Source organism: Canis lupus, chromosome 9, assembly GCF_011100685.1.
Source record: "Canis lupus familiaris isolate Mischka breed German Shepherd chromosome 9, alternate assembly UU_Cfam_GSD_1.0, whole genome shotgun sequence".
Taxonomy (NCBI): Eukaryota; Metazoa; Chordata; class Mammalia; order Carnivora; family Canidae; genus Canis; species Canis lupus.
The window spans coordinates 44,021,194-44,046,969 of record NC_049230.1 but is presented as its reverse complement, the minus strand read 5'-3'; the positions used below and the strand labels follow the sequence as shown (position 1 = coordinate 44,046,969).

Genomic DNA, 25,776 nt, shown 5'->3' with positions numbered 1-25,776 from the left:
TTTGTTTGTTTGTTTCTTAATGTGGTGAATTGACTTGATCGAATTTTGAGTTTTAAACCAACTTTGCATCTCTGGGTTAAATTCCACTTGATCCTGATATATTTCCTTTTTAATATGTTGCTGAACTAATTTGCTATAATTAAATCAAAGATTTTTATATCTTGCTCATGGGGGATATTAGTCTATAGTTTTCTGTCTTGGAATCATTTTATCTGGTTTTGATATAAAATTAATCCTGGTCATATAAAATGAGTAGGATGTGTTCTCTCTTCTATTTTCGAAAGACTGCACAGGTTTGGAATTAGTTCTTCCTGGAACATTTGATAGAATTCATCAGTGAAGCCATATGGACCTAGAGTTTCGTGGAAAGGTTTTTAATGGCATTAATTAATTTCTTTATAATGCAAGAGCATGCAGGTTTTCCATTTCCTCTTGAGTCAGACTTGGTAATTTATGTCTTTTGGTGAACTTATCCATTTAATCTAAGCTGCAAACTTACTGGCAAAAGTTGTTCATAATGTTCCCTCATTGTTCTTTTAATGTTTTCAGGCTCTACGCTGGTGTCCCCTTTTTCTTTCCTGATATCAGTTATTTATATCTTCTCTTTTTTCTTTGATCAGTCTACCTAGAGATTTATCAATTATATTAATATTTTCAAAGAACCAGCTTTTGTTTTGATTTATTTTCACTATTCTTTGTTTTCTATTTCATTATTTCTGCCCATTACTTTATCATCTCTTTCTTTCTACTTTTCATTTATTTAGTTTTGCTTTTCTTTTCTAGCTTTTTGAGATGGAAGCTTAGATCACTGATACTTGGACCTCTCTTATTTTCTTTTTTTTTTTTTGACCTCTCTTATTTTCTTATGAAAGTACTCTATAAATTTCTCTCTAAGCACACTTTAGCTCTACAGCTCTAATGTTAGCATATTGTGTTTAATTATCACTGAGTTGAAAATATTTCCTAATTTCTCTTGTAATTTATTTTTTGTCCATTGGTTATTTTGAAGCATTATTTAATTCCTAAATATTTGGGTATTTCTCAACTATCTTCCTGTTACTGATTTCTAATTTGATTCTGCTCTAGTCAAAGAACATATACTATATGATTTCAATTCTTTCAATTCTAAATTTATTGGGACAACTTTCGTGGTGTATCAATGATCATTTTGGTGAATGTTTCAAGTAAAATTGAAAAGTTTATAAATTTTATTGATTTTTTTCCAAGAACTAGTGCCTGGTTTTATGGAGTGTGTGTGTGTTTTTTTTTTTTTTTTAGTTTTTATATCAGTTATTTCTGCTGTAATCTTTATTATTTCCTTCCTTCTAGTTTTAGGTTTTGTTTATTCTCCTCCTAGCTCCTTTACATGAAAGGTTAGGTTGTTTGAGATTTTTCTTGCTTCTTGAGATAGGCTTGTATTGCTATAAACTTCCCTCTTAGAATATTTTTTACTGCATCCCCAAGGTTTTGGACTATTGTGTTTTCATTTTCATTTGTTTCCATGCAATTTTTTGTTTCTTCTTTTATTTCCTGGCTGACCCATTAATTGTTTAGTAACATGTTATTTAACCTCCATATATTTGTAGTCTTTCCAGATTTTTTCTTGTGGTTGACTTTTAGTTTCATAGCACTATGGTCAGAAAAGATGCATAGTATGACTTCGATCTTCTTGAAATGTTGAGGCTAGTTTTGTGGGCTAATACATGATCTATTCTGGAGAATGTTCCATGTACACTTGAAAAGAATGTGTATTTTGCTGTTTTAGGATGGAATGTTCTGAATATATCTGTAAAATCCATCTGTTCTAGGGTGTGATTCAAAGTCATTGTTTCCTTGTTGACTTTCTGTTTAAATGATCTACCTATTGATGTAAGTGGGGTTATAAAATCCCTATTATTATTATATTATTATCAGTTAGTTCCTTTATGTTTGTTATTAACTGTTTTGTGTATTTGGGTGCTCCTATGTTAGGTACATAAATATTTACAATTGTTATATCTTCTTGTTGGGTTGTCCCCTTTATTATTATACAGTGTCCTTCTTTGTCTCTTATTACAGTGTTTGTGTTTTTTTAATGATTTTGTTTATTTGAGAGAGAGAGAAAGCATGAGTGGGGGCAAAGGGGAGAGGGAGAGGGAGAAGCAGGTTCCTTGTTGAGCAGGGAGCCCAATGTGGGGCTACATCCCAGGACCCTAGGATCATGACCTGAGCTGAAGGCAGATGCTTAACCAACTGAGTCACTCAGGCACCCCTGGATAGAGTATTCTTGGCTGTAGATTTTTCCCATTTAGCACTTTAAAAAAAAAGATTTTATTTATTTATTCATGAGAGAGAGAGAGAGAGAGAGAGAGAGAGGCAGAGCGGGGAGAAGCAGGCTCCATGCAGGAAGCCTGAAAAGGGGCTTGATCCCAGGTCTCCAGGATCAGGCCCTGCAACGAAGGCAACACTAAACTGCTGAGCCACCCCAGCTGCCTGCCCACTTAGCACTTTGAATAATCATGCCACTCCCTTCTGGCTTGTAAAATATCTGTTGAAAAATCTCCTGTTAGCCTTATGGGTTTTCCCTTGTAAGTTACTGCTTTTGTCTTGCTACTTTTAAGATTTTTTTCTTTATCACTATATTTTGCAAATTTAATTACAGTATGTCTTGGTATGGGTCTGCTTTTGTTGATTTTGAAGGGAGTTCTCTGTGCCTCATGGATCTGGATATCTGTTTCCTTTCCCAGATGAGGGAAATTTTCAGGTATCATTTCTTCAAATAAATTTTCTGTCCCTTTTTCTCTCTCTTCATCTTCTGGGACTCATAATACGAATGTTTTGTGTTATGAGTTCCCTAAGTCTATTATCATTTTGTGTAATTTTTTTTTCTCTTCTGTCCAACTTGATTACTTTCCATTACTCTCTGTCTTCCAGGTCACTAATTCATTCCTCTGCTTTTCCCATCCTGCAATTCATTCCATTAAGCATGTTTCTTATTTAATTTATTGAGCCCTTTATCTGCCGTTATTTCTTATCTCTGTGTTAAGGGTCTCATTCACTCTTCTACTCTTTTCTCAAATCTAGTGAGTATCATTATGATCATTGCTTTAATTTCTCCATCAGGTATGTTATTACATCTGTTTCATCTCTGGCTGTAGTCCTGTCCTGTATTTATTTGGGATAAATTTCTCTGTCTTCTCATTTTGTCTCCCCTCTGTGTCTGTTTCTGTATTTTAAGGAAGCCAGTTATGTCTTCTGCTTTTGAAAGTAGTGACTTTATGAAGAGGTGGTCCTAGAGAGCCTTGCAGCATAGTATCCCCTGTTTACCATAACCTGGCATTTCAGGACAGTATCCTATGTGTGTTGCTTATGCCCTGCTGTTGTGTCTGAGTCATTTTTCCTTTCAGTGCAGTCATCTGCACTGACACTTTGTCTGTTGTGGGCTGTGCTTGCTCTCTGTGTTGTTAGTGGGACCCATGCAGATCAACTCTGAGGGGGTGTGCCTGTCAGGGAAATTGAGAGCAGGGCAGTTATGTTAGCAAAATTTCCACTAGGCCACTAGTCCTGTGCCAGATCCCCCAAAGTGTTACAGTGGCTTGGGGCTGCATGATGGGGCAGCTGGGGATGTGAGGCTGGGTGTGGCTTGTGACAACGGCTGAACTCAGTGGGTGATAGTGGCTGGGGGCACTTGGTGGCAGCTGTGTACCCAGTGGCTGGGCAGGGCATGCACAGCTTTAACAAAATTTGCCCTGAGCCCTGGTCTTAGGCTACAAGCATCTGTGCAGCACTGCCTTCCACATGGCTCTGTGTTTATGCTGGGGAGGCAGAGGAGGAAAATAGTGCCTGCCAACTTCCTCATTTTCAAAGAAGTTTCCCAACATGTTCCAGAATCAGTATGAATAGATAGATCTATCTCCTGTTTGCCCTGGTATTGTGTAAACTGCCATTTTTATGTTGGCTCTTCAAGCAGGCTGCTGTCTCTTTAAGGGTCACAGCCCAGCTATCACTCACCCTTGCCAGGTGCTGAGACAGTTGACTTTTAAAGCTCCAGGCTCCAAGACCCACTAGTTTTACAAAATCACAGAATTCAGTCCCTCTGGTTTTTAAAGTCAAATATTATGGGGATTAATCTTCCCTGTGTGAGCTCCCTCTGCTCACACCCCCTCTGGTGTGAGGGCCCATTTCTCTCCTTCTCCCTGTGTGCAGCTCCCTCCCACCTCCCAGGAGCCTCACTCCACCTTTCTGACCTTCCTAACCTTTCAGATGTAGCTTCTTCTCTATATTTAATTGTGGAGTTTGCTCTGCCAGTCTTCAGAGCATCTCTGGTTTATTGACTTGGATGTGGATGATACCTAGTTGCAAACATAGGATGGGATGAGCTCATGGTCCTCCTACTCCACCACTGTCCCAAGCTCTCGCCTGGTTCTTGAATTTTTATTCAACTCAACAATCTCTGCCTTTTGACTGGATTATTTAGACCATATACATTTAACATAATTAGCATTATGGTTGGCTTTAAATATACAAATTTGCTATTTGTTCCATTTGTTCTTTGATTTTGCTTCTTTTCCTGCCTTCTTTCTATTACATTTTAATATTCCATTTATCTCCACATTGATTTATTAGCTCTATCTCTTTTTTCCTAGTAATTGCTTTAGATTTAACATTATGCAACTTAAAAAAAAAAGAAATGGAAGGAAAATTTCCAATTTCATTCTGAGCCCAGCATTACCCTGAAACCAAAACCAGATAAAGACTCCACCTAAAAAAGAGAACTACAGGACAATATCTCTGATGAGCATGGATGCAAAAATTTTCAATTAAATACTAGCAAATTGAATAAATCCAACAGTACCTTTTTTTTAAAAATTTTTATTTATTTATGATAGTCACACAGAGAGAGAGAGAGAGAGGCAGAGACACAGGCAGAGGGAGAAGCAGGCTCCATGCACCAGGAGCCCAACGTGGGATTCGATCCCGGGTCTGCAGGATTGTGCCCTGGGCCAAAGGCAGGTGCCAAACCGCTGCACCACCCAGGGATCCCCCAACAGTACCTTTAAAGAATTATTCACCACTCAAATGGGATTTATTCCTGGGCTGCAAGAGTAGTTCAATTTTTGTACTTTTTAATGTTTTTTTATTTTTTATTTATTTATTTTTAAAAATATTTTATTGGGCAGCCTTGGTGGCTTGGCAGTATGGCGCCGCCTTCCACCCAGGGCATGATCCTGGAGACCCAGGATCCAGTCCCACGTCGGGTTCCCTGCATGAAGCCTGCTTCTCCCTCTGTCTGTGTCCTTGCCTCTCTCTCTGTCTCTGGGTCTCTCATGAATAAGTAAATAAAATCTATATTTTTTATTTATTTTTTAAAAGATTTATTTATTTATTTATTTATTTATTTATTTATGACACAGAGAGAGAGAGAGAGAGAGAGAGAAACAGGCAGATACACAGAAAGAGAGAACATGAGTAGGGGGAGAGGGGCAGAGGGAGAGGAAGCAGGAGAAGCAGACTTCTTCTGAGCCAGAAAGCCGGACATGGGGATTGATCCCAGGACCCTAGGATCATGACCTGAGCTGAAGGCAGACACTTAACCAACTGAGCCACTCAGGTGCCCCAATATTTGTACTTCTTAACCCAGTTTATATTTATCTCGCAAACATTGCCAATAGAGCATAGTTATGTTTCCCTACTCACATTCACTGCTAGGAAGCTTAGATTCAAACTTGTAGATGACCTATAATAAATATTTAGGTTGTTAGAGTATGCAATTTGGGCTTTGTTCCCAGCTTCATTTAGTATCCTTTCTTTTTTTTTTTTTTCATCCTACTTTTAATCTGTTCCTTTGTTGCATTTTATCTAATCTTGTAAGCTTCCTTAAATCTATTATGGAACATAAGGATACAAACTAATATAAAGTTCATAAATAAATGTATTCCAATAAAGTTTGTATCTATTTTTGCAAATCCATTTGGTATCATGACATACTTGTATCCTTCCAAACACCATTCTTAGAAATACTTGTAGATATCAACTTTTCATGTTTTTTTTTTATTTTTTTTTTTTATTTTTTAAGATTTTATTTATTTATTCATGAGAGACACAGAGAGGCAGAGACACAGGCAGAGGGAGAAGCAGGCCCCATGCAGAGAGCCCGATGTGGGACTCAATCCTGGGTCTCCAGGATCAGGCCCTGGGCCAACAAAGGCGGCGCTAAACCGCTGAGCCACCCAGGCTGCCCAACTTTTCATGTTTTAAGAGGCAGCATAATAAAATGTGGTAAGCTTCCTATTCCCAACAATTCTTTTCTATAAGAAGCCACTAGCAAAGAGAGTAAGCAAAAACAATCTTAAGCAACTCATTATTAAGAATGGGAAAGAGATTTAGAGACAAGTTGTACATTGTGAAATGCAGTGCCATGCAAGATGTGTTCTACAGGCTGGTACTAGTCTGTGACAAGAAAGATACAGAAACTGAGAATAGTATCCAGAAAGTTTTATAACAATTTGAGAAAGTAACTGATAATAAATCAGATTTGAATCTGATAATAAAACATGTAGATTGCCTAGGTGGCTCAGTCAATTGAGCATCTGACTTCTACTCAGGACATGATCTCAGGGTTCTGGCATTGAGCCCCAAGTCAGGGTCCCCAGTCCCAGGGAAGTCTGCTTATCCCTCTTCCTCTCTTTTTGCCCCTCCCCCTGCTTGTGCTTTCTCTGTCTCTCTCTCAGATAAATAAATCTTTCTTAAAATGTGGATTGTATTTTGTATGTGCATTTTTCATTGAGTGTCAGTCCACAGTGGATTAGCAATTAAAAGCATCACCATCAACACCAACAGTGTTGGGCTGGCTGAGAGACAGGGGCACCCAAAATGGCGGACATCTCAAATTGGGTCAAAATGGCTGATCTTCCCGCCAAAGCAGCCAGGACCACCACATCATCTCCAGTAAATCGAAGCCTAGACGGGAAACCGAAACTTTCCATCCAGGACTTTCCAGCCAGGGATCACCCTCCATCGTCTACTATCCCCATCCCCAGCCAATCACCTAGGGACATGGTGTTCCCTTGCCTAATTTGGCAAGGGATCCACCCAGATTCAGACCTGGAACCAATAAGGCTTAAAAAACCCCACACTCCCCAACCACAGTGCGACTTCCCTGACTCCGGCCACCTCTCCGAGTCACGGAACCTGGCCTTCGCCCTGGAGCACTCCCCATTAAAGCACTCTCGAACCTACTGCCTGGCTCTGCCGTTTTTTATTTCTCCGCCGTTCATTTGGAAAAAACCTAACAAACAGGTTCTTCAAAAAAAAAAAATAGTTTGAGAAGCACTGCTTTAAGAGTCTTATCCTACTGGGATGCCTGGGTGGCTCAGCAGGTGAGCATCTGCCTTTGGTTTAGGGCCTGATTCTGGATTCCCAGCATAGAGTCCTGCATCCGGCTCCCTGCATGGAGCCTGCTTCTCCTCCCTCTGAATGTGTCTCTGCCTCTCTCTCTCTTTGTGTCTCTTACGAATAAATAAATAAAATCTTAAAAAAAAAATAAGAGTCTTATCCTACCTTCCCATGGTCACAATGCAGGAAGAGTTCAGCAAATATCTGCCTCCGCATGTCTGTTTTTATAACCTCCCGGAATTCATCTGCACAATGACAAAAGTGCTTAAGGAGTTTCTCGAACATTTCATTTTTAAAGTCTGCAACATATGAAGAGACATACTGCAGAGAAAAGAAGGATAAATGATTACTTTAAAAACGGGCTCTTTATTTGGATTTTCCCAAGACTTCAGTCATTGTACATGAAAGTATTGGCTACAATTTTTTTCCGTATCCTTCTCTTGTCACATAGATAAAGCATTTTAATGTTAGTACTATTCCACATCTGTGCTGCACAGAATGGTGATCAATACAGTCCCCAAAACTACACACCAGTGAGACTATTTTTGGAGCAATTCCCCTCTAGATCACATCAGCATTATATAGGGCAGACTTTTTACTTCACAGTATGAAATAGCAGCAGTTATAAAATGTTGCCTGCAAATTAATAGTTCTAAAAAATTGAATGTAGTCTTTTTCTTGATATATGGCATATAAGATCATGTGTTTTCCAGGACTGGCTACATTTAATTATTGGAGTATAAGGTAATGGGGATTGTAGGTGGATTTTCTGTCTTCTGACATTATAAAAAGTTATCCTTTGTCTATCTTTTTATTATTTTGAAAGTGTAGAGTCAGAAGACATATATGCTTGTGGGACATTTCTCCTCACCTCTGTTGGATAGATTCCCAGAAGTGGAATTGCTAACTTAGAAAGTAAATGCAACTGTATTTTTGATAGGTTTGACATCAGGCTTGTGCCCTTTTGTGCTTCTACCACTAATGAATGAGAGGTTATTTCTCCTCAGCCTCACCACCAGTGTATATTGCCTTCTGGATTTTTGCTCCTTTAATAGGTCAGGGACATTACATTCTTGATCTATACCTGACTATAATATCTTGTGTTATATATGTAGATCTAGCACTGGAAGACTTTCTGAATGAACTCCTCTTGAAATGTTAGCCCAACTCATAAGTCAGTGATTTCCATCTCTATCCCAATCAAGCACAGTGGTAGCCAAATTTGTACTGGTAGTCCAGTTTAGATTGACTAGCCATAAATGATTGGACCAGGGGATGATCCTTAACCTAAACAAAGCCATTCGGGTTCTTTCCACCAGGAATTGGGAAATAGAACTGGGAAATGATCAACTGTCCTCTGAGAGGGGCTGGACCTATTTTAGTATATGTGCTGCCTAAGCGAGCACGGGGCTGGACCTATAAATGTAAACTTAAGAGTTGTTGGGTGACCAGATTCTTCCAGGTGAACTGAGAATGCAGGAACAGTCAGTACCTAGAGACAGATGAAACAGAAAGCAGAGAGAATAGTCTTGGTGTTTTCCAAATCCCTGTTCTAATCTCTTCCGGAAGTCAGACCATATTCTTGTCCTTGGACTTCATACATTTCATTTTCAGCTGCATTAACTCAGGTTGGCTTCTATTTCTTGCAATTAAAGGATACTAATGTAGTTTGTTTAAAATGAACATTTTGTTGGAATATTTTATTGACATGATTTTTGAAATGCAGGATATAGTATATATCTCATTTCCTCATTAGTATCATCTAGACAAATTTAGAATGTATTATGTAAGAGATACATTAGGCTTGAATCCATGCTAATGAATCATAAACTATTATTCAACTGGCTTAGAGATCAAAAGGAAATTTTATTTTATTTTTTTTGAGATTTTATTTATTTATTCATGAGAGAGAGAGAGGCTGAGACACAGGCAGAGGGAGAAGCAGGCTCCATGCAGGGAGCCTGACGTGGGACTCGGCCTCGGGTCTCCAGGATCAAGTCCTGGGCTGAAGGCGGCGCTAAACCTCTGAGCCACCTGGGCTGCCCCGAAAGGAAATTTTAAAGCAGAGTAAGAGAGCTCTTCTAAATATTTAGCTTTCTTGGTGACTGAAACCTTCTAATTGTTATTATTTTTGATGGATCAATGAGTACAGTTAAGTTTTTATGTGTTACTTTGGGATGCAGAATAGTGTAATGGTTAAGAACTTGTATTTTCCCTCATCAGAATACCAATAGCATTTTTCACAGAACTAGAACAAAGAATCCCAAATTTTGTATAAAACAACAAAAGATTCAAATAACCAAAGCAACCTCAAAAAAGTAGAACAAATCTGGAGATATCACACTCCTTGATTTCACGCTATACTGTAAGACTATAGTTAGCAAAATAGCATGGTACTGGCATAAACACAGACACATAGATCAATGAATAGAGAGCCCAGAAATAAACCTATGCATATATGGTCAATTAATTTATGACAAAGGAGGCAAGAACATAAAATAGGGAAAAGACAGTCTCTTCAATAAATGGTATTGGAAAACCAGTTACATGCAAAAGAATGAAACTGAACCACTATCTTATACCATATACACAAAGAAAATTCAAAATGGATTAAAGACTTGAGTGTAAGACCTGAAACCAAAAACTTCTGGAAGAAGACACAGGCAGTAAACTCATTGACATTTGTCTTAATAGTATTTTTTGGACCATTCTCTTGAGGCAAGGGTAACAAAGGCATACTGATGGCACGGCCAACACACACATGAAAATATACTCAACATCACTAATCATCAGACAAATGCACATTAAAACCACAATAAGATATCACTTCACCCCAGTCAAACTATTATCAAAAAGAAAAAAAAAAAAACAAGTGTTGGTAAGGATGTGGAGAAAAGGGAACACTTGTGTTCTGTTGGTGGAAATGTAAATTGGTACAGACATTATGGAAAACAGTGTGGACATTCCTCAAAAAATTAAAAACAGAACTACCATCTGATCCAGCAATTCTACTTCTGAGTATTTATCTAGAGAAAATGAAAACACCAATTTGAAGAGATATATATGTTCATTAGCATTTTATTTACAATAGCCAAAACATAGAAGCAACCTAAGTGTCCATCAGTAGATGAATGGACAAAGAAAGTGTGGTATATGTATGCAATGGAATGTTACTTAGCCATAAAAAAGGAGATCTTGCCATTTGCAACAACATGGATGGACCTAGATGGTACAATGCTAAGTGAAATAAATCAGACAGTAAAAGACAAATACTTACGATTTCACTTACATATAGAATCTAAAAAGCAAAACAAATGAACAAACAAAATAGAAAGACATCAAGATACAGCAAACAAATTGTTGACTACCAGAGTGGGGAGGGGTTAGGAGGTAGGTAAAATAGTTGAAGAGGAATAAGAGAGACAAACTTCCAGATACAAACCAAATAAGTCATGGGGATATAATGTACAGCATAGGGAATATGGTCAATAATATTGTAATGACTTTGTATGGTGACAAATGATAATAAGACTTAATCATGGGTACCATTTCATAATGTATAATAATATCAAATCACTATGATATGTCTCTGAAACTAATAGGACATTATAACCCAATTTTACTTAAATTAAAAAAAGAGAAGAAATCTGGGAAAGGTGACAGGGACTATAGGAAGTATTGCAATTTTAAATAGGATGGTGTAGTAGATTTGGAGATACATTGCACAGATTCCCCATTATAGTAAGAGGATGGTCAGCAGACAGTCTTTAGCTTTCACCTCCTTCAGGGTCTGCTTCCACTGGTGAAAGCCAGCATGCCTTGGTGATGCCTTTCATAGGGCAGCCTGAGTTCAGTAATTAAATAAGAGAGAAATATAGAGGCCTGGACATTCAACCTGATGAAGGATACACTAATGGGCAATAATACTTGCTTCAGTATTGCTCTCTTCTGGGTTGGATGAGGCTTTATCAGGCCTGTATTGCAGCCAACTTCTGCCTAATTCTGTTTCACTTCTCCCCCTTTATAGCTATTGATCCCTAATTAATAATCTGCACACCAACATCTGCATCAGCACCTACTTTCAGAGATTGCAACCTGAGGGAAGGCCTCATTGAGAAGGTAACATTTAAGCCAAGAAGGAGAGGAGGGAGTAAACCACATGGAAATATGGAAGAAGCGCTGTCCTGGAAAAGTGCTAAGGCCCTGAAGTGAGAACATGCCTGGAGTTTTCTAGAAAAAGCAAGGCAGCTAATATGGTAGAGGCATAATGAGGGAAGAGTGGAGAGAGAGGTGAAGAAAAAGGAGTCACCAGACAGATCATGTTGAGCCCTGCGGCCATGTTAACAACTTTGGTTTTTACTTTAAGTAAGATAGGAAGCCATGAGAGGATTTTGAGCAGAAGACTGCCTTTATCTATGTTTCTATCCCCCTTTTTTAAAATCTTATTTTCTTTAGTGATTTCTATACCCAAAGTGGGGCTCAAACTCACCCTGAGATCAAGAGTCACATGCTCTTCTCGGTGAGCCAGCCAGGAGACCCTACCTTTCATTTTAAAAGGCAAGGGTGAATGCAAGGGCATCAGTCAGGAGGCTAATGAAATAAGGCAGTTTGTGAGATGATGATGGCTTACCACAGAGCGCAGGTGGTGAGAAGGCATTAGATTCTAAACATTTCTGGAAGGTGAAGACCAAAAAACCTCACATTTTGAAACCTGAGTTCAAATCCCAGTTCCCATATGGCTGAGAAATCTTGGCTAAGCCACTGAACTTTCTAGTTTATTCATTTGTGAAACATGTATCACAGCAGCTATCTCACTGGGTCAGGAAGAGGATCCTGTGTATGTACAGAATATAGATATTTCATGTAATAAGTTCTTTGTAGCCATTGCTCTTGCTTTCATTTGAGCTAGGTAAGAAATTAACCAAGAAAGTTTTCTCTATAAAATGAAAGTCCTCTTGGCTGACATACCTATTTAGAAGGAAAAACCTAATGAAATCAGTGATTCTCAGAAAGTGGTCCCTTGACCATATCCCCCGAGGCCTTTTGGAAGCTCTGAGAGCATCACTTGAGAGCTTGTTAGAAATGTAAATTTTGTATAAACATACAGGTGCATGCATCCCTTTGAATTAGTATTCCTGTATACTTTAGGCAAATACCCAATAGTGCAATTGCTGGATAAGGTAGTTCTATTTTTAACCTTTTGAGGAACCTCCAAACTGGCTGCACCAGTTTGCATTTCTACTAACAGTGCATGAGTGTTCCTTTTATAGCAGCATTACTTATAATAGCCAAGATATGGTAGCAACCCAAGTGTCCATCAATTGATGAATAGATAAAGAAGATGGAATAAAAAAAATAAAGAAGATGGAATATATGGCATATATATATATAAAAATAAAATGGAATATTATTCAGCCATAAAAAGAGTGAAATATTGCCATTTACAATGATATAGATGGAGATAGAGAGTATAATCCTAAGTGAAATAGGTTAGAGAAAGACAAATACCACATAATTTCAATCATATGTGGAATTTGGGAAACAAAACAAACAAGCAAAGGGACAAAAGTAAGACTGAGAGAGAAGCAAATCAAGAAACAGACTCTTAATTATAGAGAACAAACTGATGGTTACCAGAGGGGAGGTGGGTAGGGGAATGGGAATGGGAATTAAAGAACACACCTGTAGTGATGAGCACAGAATGATGTATGGAAGTGTTGAATTACTATATTGTATACCTGAAACTAATATAACATTGTAAGTTAACTAACTGGAAATGAAATAAAAACTTTCTTAGAGATATAGGGTGGGAGAGGGGCAGAGGGAACAGGAGAGAAAGAAAATCTCAAACAGGCTCCACACCCAGCATGGAGCCTGACTTGGGGCTCAATATCACGACTGTGAGATCATGACCTGAGCCGAAATCAAGAGTCAGATGCTTAACCGATTGAGCCACCCAGGTGCCTTAAAATAATTTTTTAAAAGATTTTTAAAATTTATTTATTCACGAGAGACAGAGAGAGAGAGAGGCAGAGACACAGGCAGAGGGAGAAGCAAGCTCCATGCAAGGAGCCCGATGTGGGACTTGATCCCGAATCCTGGGATCATGCTCTGAGCCGAAGGCAGACACTCAACCGCTGGCTGAGTCCTGCCAAAATAAAAACTTAAGAAAAAAGAAAGAACACAGTTTTTTTTGGTGGCTATTAAAGCAAAATGTATATAAAGAAAAACCTTTTTTTTTTTTTTTTTTTTTTTTTTTTTTTTAAAGAGCACATGGGTGGTTCAGTGGCTAAGTATCTGCCTTTGGTTCAGGTCATGATCCCAGGGTCCTGGGATCGAGTCCTGCATCAGGCTCCCCAGAGGGAGCCTGCTTCTCCCTCTGCCTATGCCTCTGTCTCTCTGTGTGTGTCCCTCATGAATAAATAAACAAAATATTTTAAAAAAAAGAAATGTAAATTTAGGGGCCCTACTCTAGACCTACTGAATCAGAAACTCTGGAGTGGGACCTAGAATCTGCGTTCCTTCTGGAAGCAAAATACATTTCCAACTCTTAACTGGGCTTCTTTCAATCACAAGTATGGAGAGTCAGAACAGAAATAATATGAGTAGAGGACCCCTGGGTGGTTCAGCGGTTTGGCGCCTGCCTTTGGCCCAGGGCGTGATTCTGGAGTCCCAGGATTGAGTCCCGGGTCGGGCTCCCTGCATGGAGCCTGCTTCTACCTCTGCCTCTCTCTCTCTGTCTCTGTCTCTCTCTCTCTCTGTCTGTCTCTCATGAATAAATAAATAAAATCTTAAAAAAAAAAAAAAAAAGAAATAATATGAGTAGATGTCACATGACCAGACTGGCTACCCCCAGGGTTCTTGGGGAAGAGAAATCAACTTTCTTTTCTCCTCTTAAAAAAACAGGCCCCAACAGTTTTCCGGTGTTATTCTTTCTTTTTATCCCAATACTCAGAACTCTTGTGTCATTAGCCAGTGGGGGCATGTGGTGGTATAAACCATGTATGGAAATCCAAGGGGGCCCCAGCTAAGGGGACAGATAGACTTGGGTATTTTTCTACCAATCTTTACAAATGGTAACTTGAAATAAAAAGTTCATTCTGGAGCCAATAAGCCCTCTGGGTTATTCTTATGTTCATTAAAGTTTGAGAACCATTGAAATAGATGACGTGGGGCAACTGTTCCTAATTATTCCAGAATCCTAAAATCCCTTAATATATTAACTTAGGTTTTGGGACTTGACCTCAAGGCTATTTGAGTTTTCTTGTTGTATAATCCTATTAAGCCAAGGACTAGTTTAACTATTTCTCCAAGAGACACTTCAACATTCTGGATTTATAGCCTATGGGTTTTCTGAATGAGTGTGGGCTATATGACATAAAGACTATCAGTTGCCAAATAACTACAATCCTATCCTATGAAATCAATCAATATCCACCAATTTGAAATGATTGCTTAGATTAATTAAGAATAGAATGATCCACTAATATCCTTCCATTTAATAGCTCTGTGAACTGATAAACATTTGAATTGTACTTAATCAAGTTATCTCCATGTGCTGGGTCCCATTGTGATGAATTCTGGGCTGTTCCTTTCTGACTTGAAAACCAAAGTGTTGAGAATGTAGTAAATGTCACACTTACTGGTGAGACAGTAAGGCTGGTATTTACTATTAAGTTCTACAGCTCTGGGCCATTGGGATTTACACTTATTTAATTGTAGACATACTAAAGAGTTGATGAAGTAGGTGATATAAAACAATAGAAAGAAAACTGTATTTGAATATTAACTAGTTTAGGCATTAAACCTCCAAACTGTATTTGGAAGTCCTGGTAGTAAACAAGATTTTCAGGAAAGCCTGCAAACAAGGACTGTAGAATACTGAAATACACAAATTATATTGGCTATCTATCATTGAAGAAATAGTATGTTCATTTAGCATTTGGGAAGAAAATTAGATTTCCAGTCTCAGGGAACTTTTACAAACAATTAGTGCTGGGACACCTGGGTGGCTCAGCAGTTGAGCATCTGCCTTTGGCTCAGGGCATGATCCTGGAGTCCCTGGATTGAGTCCTGTATGGGGCTCCCGGCATGGAGCCTGCCTCTCCCTTTGTCTGTGTCTCTGCCTCTCTCTCTCATGAATAAATAAGTTCTTTTAAAAAAATAAAAAATAAAAACAACTAATGCTAATTATATACTCAACAAAGCAGAAATATATTTTCACTCTTTAGATTCCTATTTTTTTTTAACTCTTTTGATTTTAAAAAATCAGAATCAGGGGATCCCTGGGTGGCGCAGCGGTTTGGCGCCTGCCTTTGGCCCAGGGCGCGATCCTGGAGACCCGGGATCGAATCCCACGTCAGGCTCCCGGTGCATGGAGCCTGCTTCTCCCTCTGCCTGTGTCTCTGCCCCTCTCTCTCTCTCTCTGTATGACTATCATAAATTAAAAAAAAAAAATCAGAATCATTTGGTTAACAAATGAATAGAACAAAGGCTTTATTCGATATCCAATAATAATAAAAGTGACAGACTGAAACACATGATTTTTCACCTGCTAGTGAAAGATATAGCTTAGGCAATGTTATGGTTTAGGTTGTGCCCCCTCAAAGTTCATACATTGAAGGCCTGAACCCTAGTACCCTAGAATGTGACTGCATTTTGAGATAGGATCTTTATTTTTTATTATTATTATTTTTTTTAATTTTTATTTATTTATGACAGTCACACAGAGAGAGAGAGAGAGAGAGGCAGAGACACAGGCAGAGAGAGAAGCAGGCTCCATGCACCGGGAGCCCGACATGGGATTCGATGCCGGGTCCCCAGGATCGCACCCTGGGCCAAAGGCAGGCGCCAAACCGCTGCGCCACCCAGGGATCCCCTTTTTATTATTTTTTTAAAGATTTTATTCACTTATTTGAGAGAGAGAGAGCACACAAACAGGGGGGAGGAGCAGAGGCAAAGGGAGAAGTAGACTCCCTGCTGAGCAGGCAGCCCGATGATGGATGATTCGATGCGGGGCTCAATCCCAGGACCCTAATATCATGACCTGAACTGAAAGCAGATGCTTAACCGACTGAGCCACCCAGGCACTCTTGAGATAGGATCTTTAAAGAGGTAATTAAATTAAAATGGGGTCATTAGGGTGGGTAATAAGCTAATATGACTAGTATCCTAATAAGAAGGGGAAATTTGGACGCAGACTTACAGAGGAAAGACCATGTGGAGGTGCAGGGAAAAGATGACCATCTATAAGTCAAGGACAGAGGTCATCAGAAGAAACCAACCCTGCCAATACCTTGTTTTGGACTTCCAGTCTCCAGAACTATGAGAAAATTAAATTTCTGATGTTTAAGTCACACAGTACTTTGTTATGGTAATTCTAGCAAACTGATACAATAAGGAGTTGCCAATCAGTAAATTCCTTAATTTGTGTATTTCCTACAGCTGAAGACCACCTACGAAGATGCACACCTTGGAGGATAATTTACCATGGACCATCCCATTTCCCGGTTTAAAATTTCCTCATTTCAAATAATAATAATAATGACAACAAATAAAAATTTTTTAAAAATAATAAAATTCCTTCATTTCATCCCAAGGTTTCCTCACGCAGTTTTTGCTGCAACATATTGCTGCTCCTACGTCTACCTCCACTAAGGCCATCATTCTTCCTTCTTCTTCCCTTCCCTGCCATATAGCTCAAAACACATGAAAAACAAAATGAGCAGAACAAAACTGCAAAAATTACAAAATGCAAATTACAAATAACAGAATAGAGAGCCACTCAGATACATACCATTTTGGGGAAAATGCACAGCCTGGATTTAGTAGAATACATTCAAGGAAAGACACAGTCTTTGGGTAATTTGGTGAAGCCTCTCATTTAAAATTTAAACTTTGAGCCACGTCAGTTTGAAGTCCTCAGACTGTGTGACTGATAGAAAACAACAGCAGGGCCATCTGGGTGGCTCAGCGATTGAGCGTCTGCTTTTGGCTCAGGTCATGATGTGGGGGTCCTGGGATTGAGTTCTGCATTAGGCTCCCTATACAGAGCCTGCTTCTCCCTCTGCCTGTGTCTCTGCCTCTCTCTGTGTGTCTCTCATGAATAAATAAATAAAATCTTTTTGAAAAAAAGAAAAGAAAACTGAGCATAAGAAAGGGACTATCTCAAAGCAGAGCACTGTGGAGCAAGAACAGACTAAGTCCCAGAAAAGAGAATTCAGGTAGAGGCATGGTCCTTATTCACTCCTGCACCAATTCCTTAGTGTCACAGAATCTGAAGTTAATATTTAAATCCTAGTGGATAGTATTTGTAGTTTTGCATATAGCCCATTATATGATTCAGGTGCAGACTTCATACCACTTGAAGCCCAGGCCAACTGAAGGATGCTCCTGAGAAACTGACCCTTACTTTACCCAGTCCCATAGTAAACAAGAAGGTATTAGATTGTTTTCACTTGCCCCTGGTGAGCAGGTAGATGTGTGGCCAGAGTCTTCACAATGATCAGGTGGGAGATAAGATCAAAGCAAAGAGAACTCCTCAATGAGGGTGGTCAACTGCCTCAGTTTCCCTGGGACTTCCCTAGTTTTAGCACTGAGAGTCCAGTGTTCTAAGAAACCCCTCAGAGATGAGCAAACCAGGATGGTTTGAAAATCTAGACATTAATCCATGCCAATGGTTTAATTCCTATGGAAAACTTTGGAGAACCTCTGTTTGGAAGCATGGTGTGTTGTATCCTGCTTTTACACAGCAGACCATTTCTGTAAATATCTAAATCCTTTGCCATAAAAGAAACTTCACAGCCTTTAACTATGTGGGAAGCAATCATTCCATTACCATCCCATTGGATAACCACACATGGGGCAAACAGGACAGAGAGTTCTTATTCTATGGTATGCATTCATCCATTCTCAATCCATTTGTTGTATTTATATAATCACATGATAAAGAATATATAAGTGTTTGTTACAGATAACTGGGAATGACAATGAACACAAATGACAACCTGAGTCAGGATTCTGGTGCCTAGAGTGAGCAGGTCATACCTCCTGATAAGTAGGTCATACCCCCCTAGAGAATAGTCTTTTAAAAGATCCCACTCTTGGGCAGCCCCGGTGGCCCAGCGGTTTAGCGCCACCTTCAGCCCGGGGTGTGATCCTGGAGACCTGGAATCGAGTCCCACGTTGGGCTCCCTGTGTGGAGCCTGCTTCTCCCTCTGCCTCTCTCTCTCTCTCTCTCTCTCTCTCTCTCCCCGCCCAATCATGAATAAATAAATAAAATCTTAAAAAAAAAAAAAAGATCCCACTCTTGGGGATTCCTGGGTGGCTCAGCGGTTTAGCACATGATCCTGGAGTCCCAGGATGGAGTCCCACATGGGGTTTCCTGCATGGAGCCTGCTTCTCCCTCTGCCTGTGTCTCTGTCTCTCTCTCTGTCTCTCCCTCTCTGTGTCTCTCATGAATAAGTAAATAAAATATTTAAAAAGTAAATAAATGAATAAAGAGATTCCACTCTTGTTTGAGAAACCTATACTTTGTATTACTTTGGAGGCAAAAGTTGGAGGAACTAATTTGAAATTACACCAGGGAAAGAATATAACCTAGGCCAGAGCCAGTTGATACTATCAGTAGAAACAGAAGTATGTCAGTCTCTGGAGCCCCCAGAGGTGGGGAAAGAGGATCTGCAGTGAAAAGAAGTCAGCCTCCCTCAGTTCCTCACTGTGGGGTCTTTGGAGTTTCTCTTCTACCTGAGGCTGTCTTTACCTTTCACTCCATGAACTCTTGTCATACTAAAAGTCATCACTCATGGTTTAGAGATAAGAAAGTTCCTTTCCCTGGTAGTGCATGGTGATGCATTCTTCAGATAGCATTTTCCCCACAGAAAGTCACTCTTATGAAGAACTCCATTTCGGGCACATTCAAACTACAGACCCCAGAGGAGCCTGGGTGGCTCAGTTAGTTAAGTATCTGTCCAATTCTTGATCTCAGCTCTTGATCTCAGGGTTGTAAGTTCAAGCTGGGTGTGGATTCTACTTTAAAAAGTAACAAAAAAATAAAATAAAATAAACCACAGACTCCAGTCACTATATAAAATATCCCTTCTATTTCATGTTCCAAAAAACCTACAGAGACCTTTTTTTTGGAGAGGGGCATACAGCCATTTGTGGGACTGTCATTAAAAAATTATGGGCATTTTAACAACTCCAGGTAACTTTTGCTTTAAGATGTATCATGCTTATTTCTCAGACTTCTCTGGAAGCAAATTATTAGAAAATTCTTTATCATAAAAAGGAAAATTCTTATCAAAACAAATGGAATTTCTAGAGCTCAAAAAGTCCAGGAAATTAAAAGAAACTTCCTACCTAAAAAATCTAACTATGTTGTCTATAACCACATTAATGGTGGTTTTCGTCTATTGATAAAAAAAATTAATCAGATAGTGAAATGAAAGGGTAGATCCTCTGTAAGGTTGAAATCTGGAAATTTCAGGAAAGATACACTTGTCAGCACCTGCTTACTTCTGGCCTGAGCACAATAATGGAAACCCAGTGAAATCCAAACTTTAAGACCTCAGTTCCTTTTTAAACTTGCAAACGATATCTATTTTGACAACTCAACCAGTGTTAAAATGATACAACTGCTAAGTTTTGTCTGCTGGAATGAGTTGTCTTTTGGAAACCAGAGTGTTCTGAGAATTTAACAAGCCTGACATTCTCCCAAAACATATTTCTTTTGTATAAATATTCAACTTACAAAACAAAAATCCTAAATAAATCAGTACATTCTACATCTTAAATTGTTCCTGTCAACATAGAAATGTCTAAAGGTTCCTTTGAAAGTTAGGGGCGAAAGGTATGGCAGGTCATTAAACCTATTGACCACCAGATGAGTTTCCTATATGAAATCTGCCCCACTGAAGTCTCTTTTATTTTATTATGCATCCCTTGGCAGTGATGAATATAATAATCATAATGCTTTGTACCTGTTGGTTGCTTTGTAATTGTCTTGTTGTGGTGTGTTCCTTAGTTTGCTTATACTTTGACCCTGGATCCCACTCTGGTTTCATCCAGCTTGTCTATGTCTGCATGCTCATATATACACACACACACATACACACACACATGCACACATCCATATACACATACACTGTATGTACTCACAGGCACACTTCCATACAACAATGCATTATCTGGTCCTCAAGGGTAAAAAATACAACTTCTGACTTTGACATCTCTCCTCCAGAAAGTAAATATTCATTATTTAGTATATACTCAATAACTGAGAGACTAGATATGAATATATTCTTCTCTAATATGTTATAAAGAATATAAAATATTCTTCTAAAAGTAGTTATTTTTGGTCTTCATTTACGGAATAAAACAGATGAAAAGCAAGAGAGGTTATACTCCACAAAAAGATTGTCACCTGTTCATTTAGCCATCAAAAATAGACACCTAGGAAAATGGTATGTATATGGAAGCATCTGTGATCATATGTTCTCTGCATTTGTCTTTCTCTATATATTATTACTCAATGATTCTGTTTTCTTCAAACACGCTCCATCCTGAATGCTAATTACACTGCTTATTACAAATGATCACAGGTAATTGCATGGCGCAGTATCTCCACTGGATGGCACGTGTGTGTAATATCTTGCCCCTGAGCCCAACATTTACAATTTTATTTTCTTCCAGTTTGATTAAATGAGTGTTGATAAAATAGCCTTAAAGCAAATCTCTTTAAAAACAAATATTCCAAACACTACTTCTATGTCATATGCTATATAGAATGGCTCAATGATTTGTTGATCAGATAATTAAATATTTTCAACAAATATTTCTATACAGAGGATCCCTGGGTGGCTCAGCAGTTTAGCGCCTGCCTTTGGTCCAGGGTGCGATCCTGGGGACCCTGGATCAAGTCCCACATCGGGCTTCCTGCATGGAGCCTGCTTCTCCCTCCGCCTGTGTTTCTGCCTCTCTCTCTCTCTGTGTCTCTCATGAATAAATAAATAAAATCTTTTAAAAAATTAAAAAAATATTTCTATACAAGAAATATTTTCTTGATTTCTCTTGATGTAATAATTCTTCTCTATAATGAAAGTACCTGAATATGGGTTGTTTACACTTCAGGAAGAGAAGTTGGGAAATGTCAGGAAAACTAATATTAATAGGTCAAACCACTCATTAAAACAAAAGTGTGTGTGTGTGTGTGTGTGTGTGTGTAGACATATACTATATATATATATACACACAAAGGTATTATGTAGAATGTTAATGAGTTTGTATCAAGTATCATTGGGTTTACATGACTTACCCATTTCCTCATTTTAATTGTATGGATATACATACACACACATATATACACATATTTGGATATATATGTATTTGTATATGATTTGTGTGTATGAATACATGTATGTGTGTATATGTATATATTTACTGAATTAATTAAAATAAATAAAGAGAGAAGGAAAGTAAAACTGACATCAGACTTCACAACATTCAATACCAGGAAACAATTAAGCAAAGTCTAGTTGTTTTTAGGTGAAAAGAAATTATGACCTAATTATACTATACCCATATACAGTATATTTTTAGAGGCAATATGTGGACATTTTCAACACAAAAGAACTCAGAAAATATAATACTTATATGACCTTCCTGAAAAAAACTACTTTATAATAAATTCAGCCAATTAAGAGATGAATCAAAATAAGTAGTTCGGGTATAGCAAAGCCATTGTAAAAGGACAGGAAGTGCTATTTATTTATTTATTTATTTATTTATTTATGTATGTTGTTGCTTGCTTGTTTGTTTGTTTTTAAAGATTTTATTTATTTATGAGAGATACAAAGAGAGAGAGGCAGAGACATAGGCAGAGGGAGAAGTAGGCCCGGGACACCGAGGGACACCGAGATCACGCACTGAGCCAAAGGCAGAGGCTCAACCACTGAGCCACCCAGGTATCCTAGAACTGCTTTTTATTTTGGTGTAGTCCTAATAGTTTAATTTGCTTGTGGAAACATATCTAGAAAGATGTTTCTACAGCTAATGTCAAAGAAATTACTGCTTCTGTTTTCTTCTACAAAATTTATGGTTCAGGTCCCACTTTCAGATCTTTAATCCTTTTTGAGGGTTTGTGTGTGTGTGTGTGTGTGTGTGTGTGTGTGTGTGTGTATGGTGTGAGAAAGTGTAGCCGTCTAGTTTTTCCAATACCATTTGTTAAAGAGACTGTCTTTTCCCCATTGTATATTCTTGTCTCTTTTGTCAAAGATTAATAGACCATACAATTGTGGGTTTATTTCTGGACTCTCCATTCTGTTCTCTTGATCTATATATCTATTTTTATGCCAGTATCATATTGTTTTGATTATTATGGCTTAGAATATATCTTTTTTTTAAAAGATTTTATTTATTTATTCATGAGAGACACACACACACACACACACAGAGAGGCAGAGACACAAGCAGAGGGAGAAGCAGGCTCCACGCAGGGAGCCCGACGTGGAACTCGATCCCAGGTCTCCAGGATCACACCCTGGGCCGAAGGTGGCGCTAAACCACTGAGCCACTGGGGCTGCCCTAGAAAATATCTTGAAACCCAGAATTGTCATAACTACAGCTTTGTTCTTCTTTCTTAAAATTGCTTTGGCTATGTGGGGTCTTTTGTGGCTCCTTACAAATTTTTGGATTATTTGTTCTAGTTTTTATATAGCAAAGGAATCCATTAACAAAACAAAAATGCAACCTACTGAATGGGAGAAGACATTTGCAAATGATGGTTTTCGATAAGGAGTTAATACCTAAAATATATAAAGAATTTTAACTCAATACCAAAATATATAATATATATATTATATATTTATATATTATATATATATTATATATATATAATATATATAACTCAATACCAAAAAAATAATCCAACTAAGAAACAGAGGACCTGAATAGACATTTTTCCAAAGAAAACATACAGATGGCCAACAGACACATGGAAAGATGCTCAATGTCCCTAATCACTGGGGAAATGCAACTTAAAACCAGAATGAGATATTATCTGACATCTGTCAGAATGGCTAAAATAAAAAATACAAGAAATAACAAATGTTAGCGAAGATACAGAGAAAAAGGAACCATCGTGCACTGCTGGTAGAAATGTAAATTGGTGCAGCTTCTGTGGAAAACAGTATGAAGGTTCCTCGAAAAATTAAAGATAGAATTACCATATGATTCAGTAATTCCACTACTGAGTATTTACCCAAAGACAATGAAAGCACTAATTTAAAAAGATAAATGTAACCCTATGTTTATTGCAGCCCTGTTTACAATGGCCAAGATAAGGAAGCAACCTAGGTGTCCATCAATAGATGAACGGATAAAGAAGATATGGTAAGGGATGCCTGGGTGGCTTAGTGGTTGGGCACCTGCCTTTGGCTCATGTCGTGATCCCGGGATCCAGGATTGAGTCCCGCATCGGGCCCCTGCGAGGAACCTGCTTCTCCCTCTGCCTATGTCTCTGCCTCTCTCTATCTCTGTCTCTGTCTCTCACGAATAAATAAATAAATCTTTAAAAAAAAAAGATACAGTACATATATATGCAAGGAATATTATTCAGTCATAAAAAATAAATCTTGTCATTTGCAATAATGTAGATGGACCTACAGAATATAATGCTAAGTGAAATAAGTGATTCAAAGATTAATATCTTGGGATCCCTGGGTGGCGCAGCGGTTTGGCGCCTGCCTTTGGCCCAGGGCGTGATCCCGGAGAACCGGGATCAAATCCCACATCGGGCTCCCTGTGCATGGAGCCTGCTTCTCCCTCTGCCTGTGTCTCTGCCTCCCTCTCTGTAACTATCATAAAAAAAAAAAAATTAATATCTTATGATTTCACTCATATGTAGAATTTGAGGAACAAAGCAAATGAACAAATAAAGAAAAAAGGAAACAAAAAAACAGACTCTTAAATGCAGAAGACAAACTGGTGATTGCCAGAAGGGAGGTAAGTGAGAGGGATGGGTGAAATAGATAAAGGGGATTAAGAGTATACTTATGAGCACTGAGAAAAGTATAGAACTGTTCAATCATTATATTATATACCTGAAACTAATATAACATTGTATAACTACACCTCAATTTAAAAAGGGGGGGGCAGGGCTCCTGGGTGGCTCAGTCCATTAAGTGTCCAACTCTTGATTTCCGCTTAGGTCCTATTTCAGGATTGTGGGATGGAGCCCTTACTTGGACTCTGCCCTTAGTGCATGGAGTCTGCTTGTTCCTCTCCTGCTCCTCCCTCCAATCCCCTCCCTCTCAAATAAATAAGTGAAATATTAAAAAAAATAAAATAAATTTTAAGAAAGGACAGCAAGTGAATCTCAAATCCATTAGTTCAAGATTAATCAACTATGGGAATTATAATTACAGAAAAGAAAGTGAATAATGTAAATCTGCATAAAATAAAAATTATAAAATAACTAAAATTGGGAAACAAGGAAAAAGAAGATGAGGGAGTATTAAATACCTTCATCTTTTATAGTAGAGTGTCAATTGTTATTTCTATAATTGAAATATGTGATTAAAAAATAATGAATGGAGGGGCACCTGGATGCCTCAGTCAGTTAAGCGTCTGACTGTTGATTTTGCCTCAGGTCATGATCTCAGGGTTTCAAGCCCAGAATCGAGTTTCACATTGGGTATGGAGCTTGCTTAAGTTTTTCTTCCCTCTGCCTCTGCCCCACCCTCCTCTCTGAAAAATATAAATAAAATAATAATAAGTGGATCATCGTAATAATAATAATAATAATAATAAAATTTTCATCATAGAGTCTTAGAGTGATTTTAGAATAATTTTTGTGAGGTTATGTTCAATTTCAATAATTACTTTTTTTTTTTAATTTTTATTTATTTATGATAGTCACAGAGAGAGAGAGAGAGAGAGAGAGGCAGAGACACAGGCAGAGGGAGAAGCAGGCTCCATGCACCGGGAGCCTGACGTGGGATTCGATCCCGGGTCTCCAGGATCGCGCCCTGGGCCAAAGGCAGGCGCCAAACCGCTGCGCCACCCAGGGATCCCTCAATAATTACTTTTATTTCAGATTTTCTTTTTCCATTGGAATCAGCTACAATATAATATTTTTTATTTTAAGTAACAAAATTTATAACAGATTTTATGATCATCTACGTTGCTATATACCCATCTATCTATTAAGACAGTATATAAAATTATTTTACATAAAGCTCACCTTTATGTAAAGGGTAACAATAGTTATTTCTGGGTAAGAAATTTGTGGTGATTTTATTTATCATTTATTTATTTTAAAGACTTATTTATTTTTAGAGAGGGAGGAGAAGCAGAGGGGCAGAGGGAGAAAGAGAGAATCTTAAGCAGACTTCCCAGTCAACA

At 38.3% G+C, this 25,776-nt stretch overlaps 1 protein-coding gene and 1 long non-coding RNA gene across 33 annotated transcripts in view; one reads left to right on the top strand and one right to left on the bottom strand.

The window, feature by feature from the left end:
* EFCAB5 (EF-hand calcium binding domain 5) overlaps window positions 1-25,776 on the bottom strand; it is a 181,311-nt gene that overhangs the window by 70,740 nt on the left and 84,795 nt on the right. For 30 of the 32 annotated variants that reach the window (XR_005364730.1, XR_005364727.1, XR_005364726.1 and 27 more), the window contains one exon: window positions 7,540-7,695. The exons of the other annotated variants lie outside the window; for them this stretch is intronic. Coding sequence is in view for 21 of the 30 variants with exons in the window: in XM_038548378.1 (XP_038404306.1) it covers window positions 7,540-7,695 (156 nt within the window). In the remaining 9 variants the exon portion in view is untranslated. The remainder of the gene's footprint in view (window positions 1-7,539; window positions 7,696-25,776) is intronic. 32 annotated transcript variants of the gene reach the window in all.
* LOC111097450 lies at window positions 1,810-16,949 on the top strand. The gene is made up of 3 exons (XR_005364736.1): window positions 1,810-1,869; window positions 11,402-11,493; window positions 16,819-16,949. It is a non-coding gene; the product is annotated as an uncharacterized LOC111097450 (long non-coding RNA).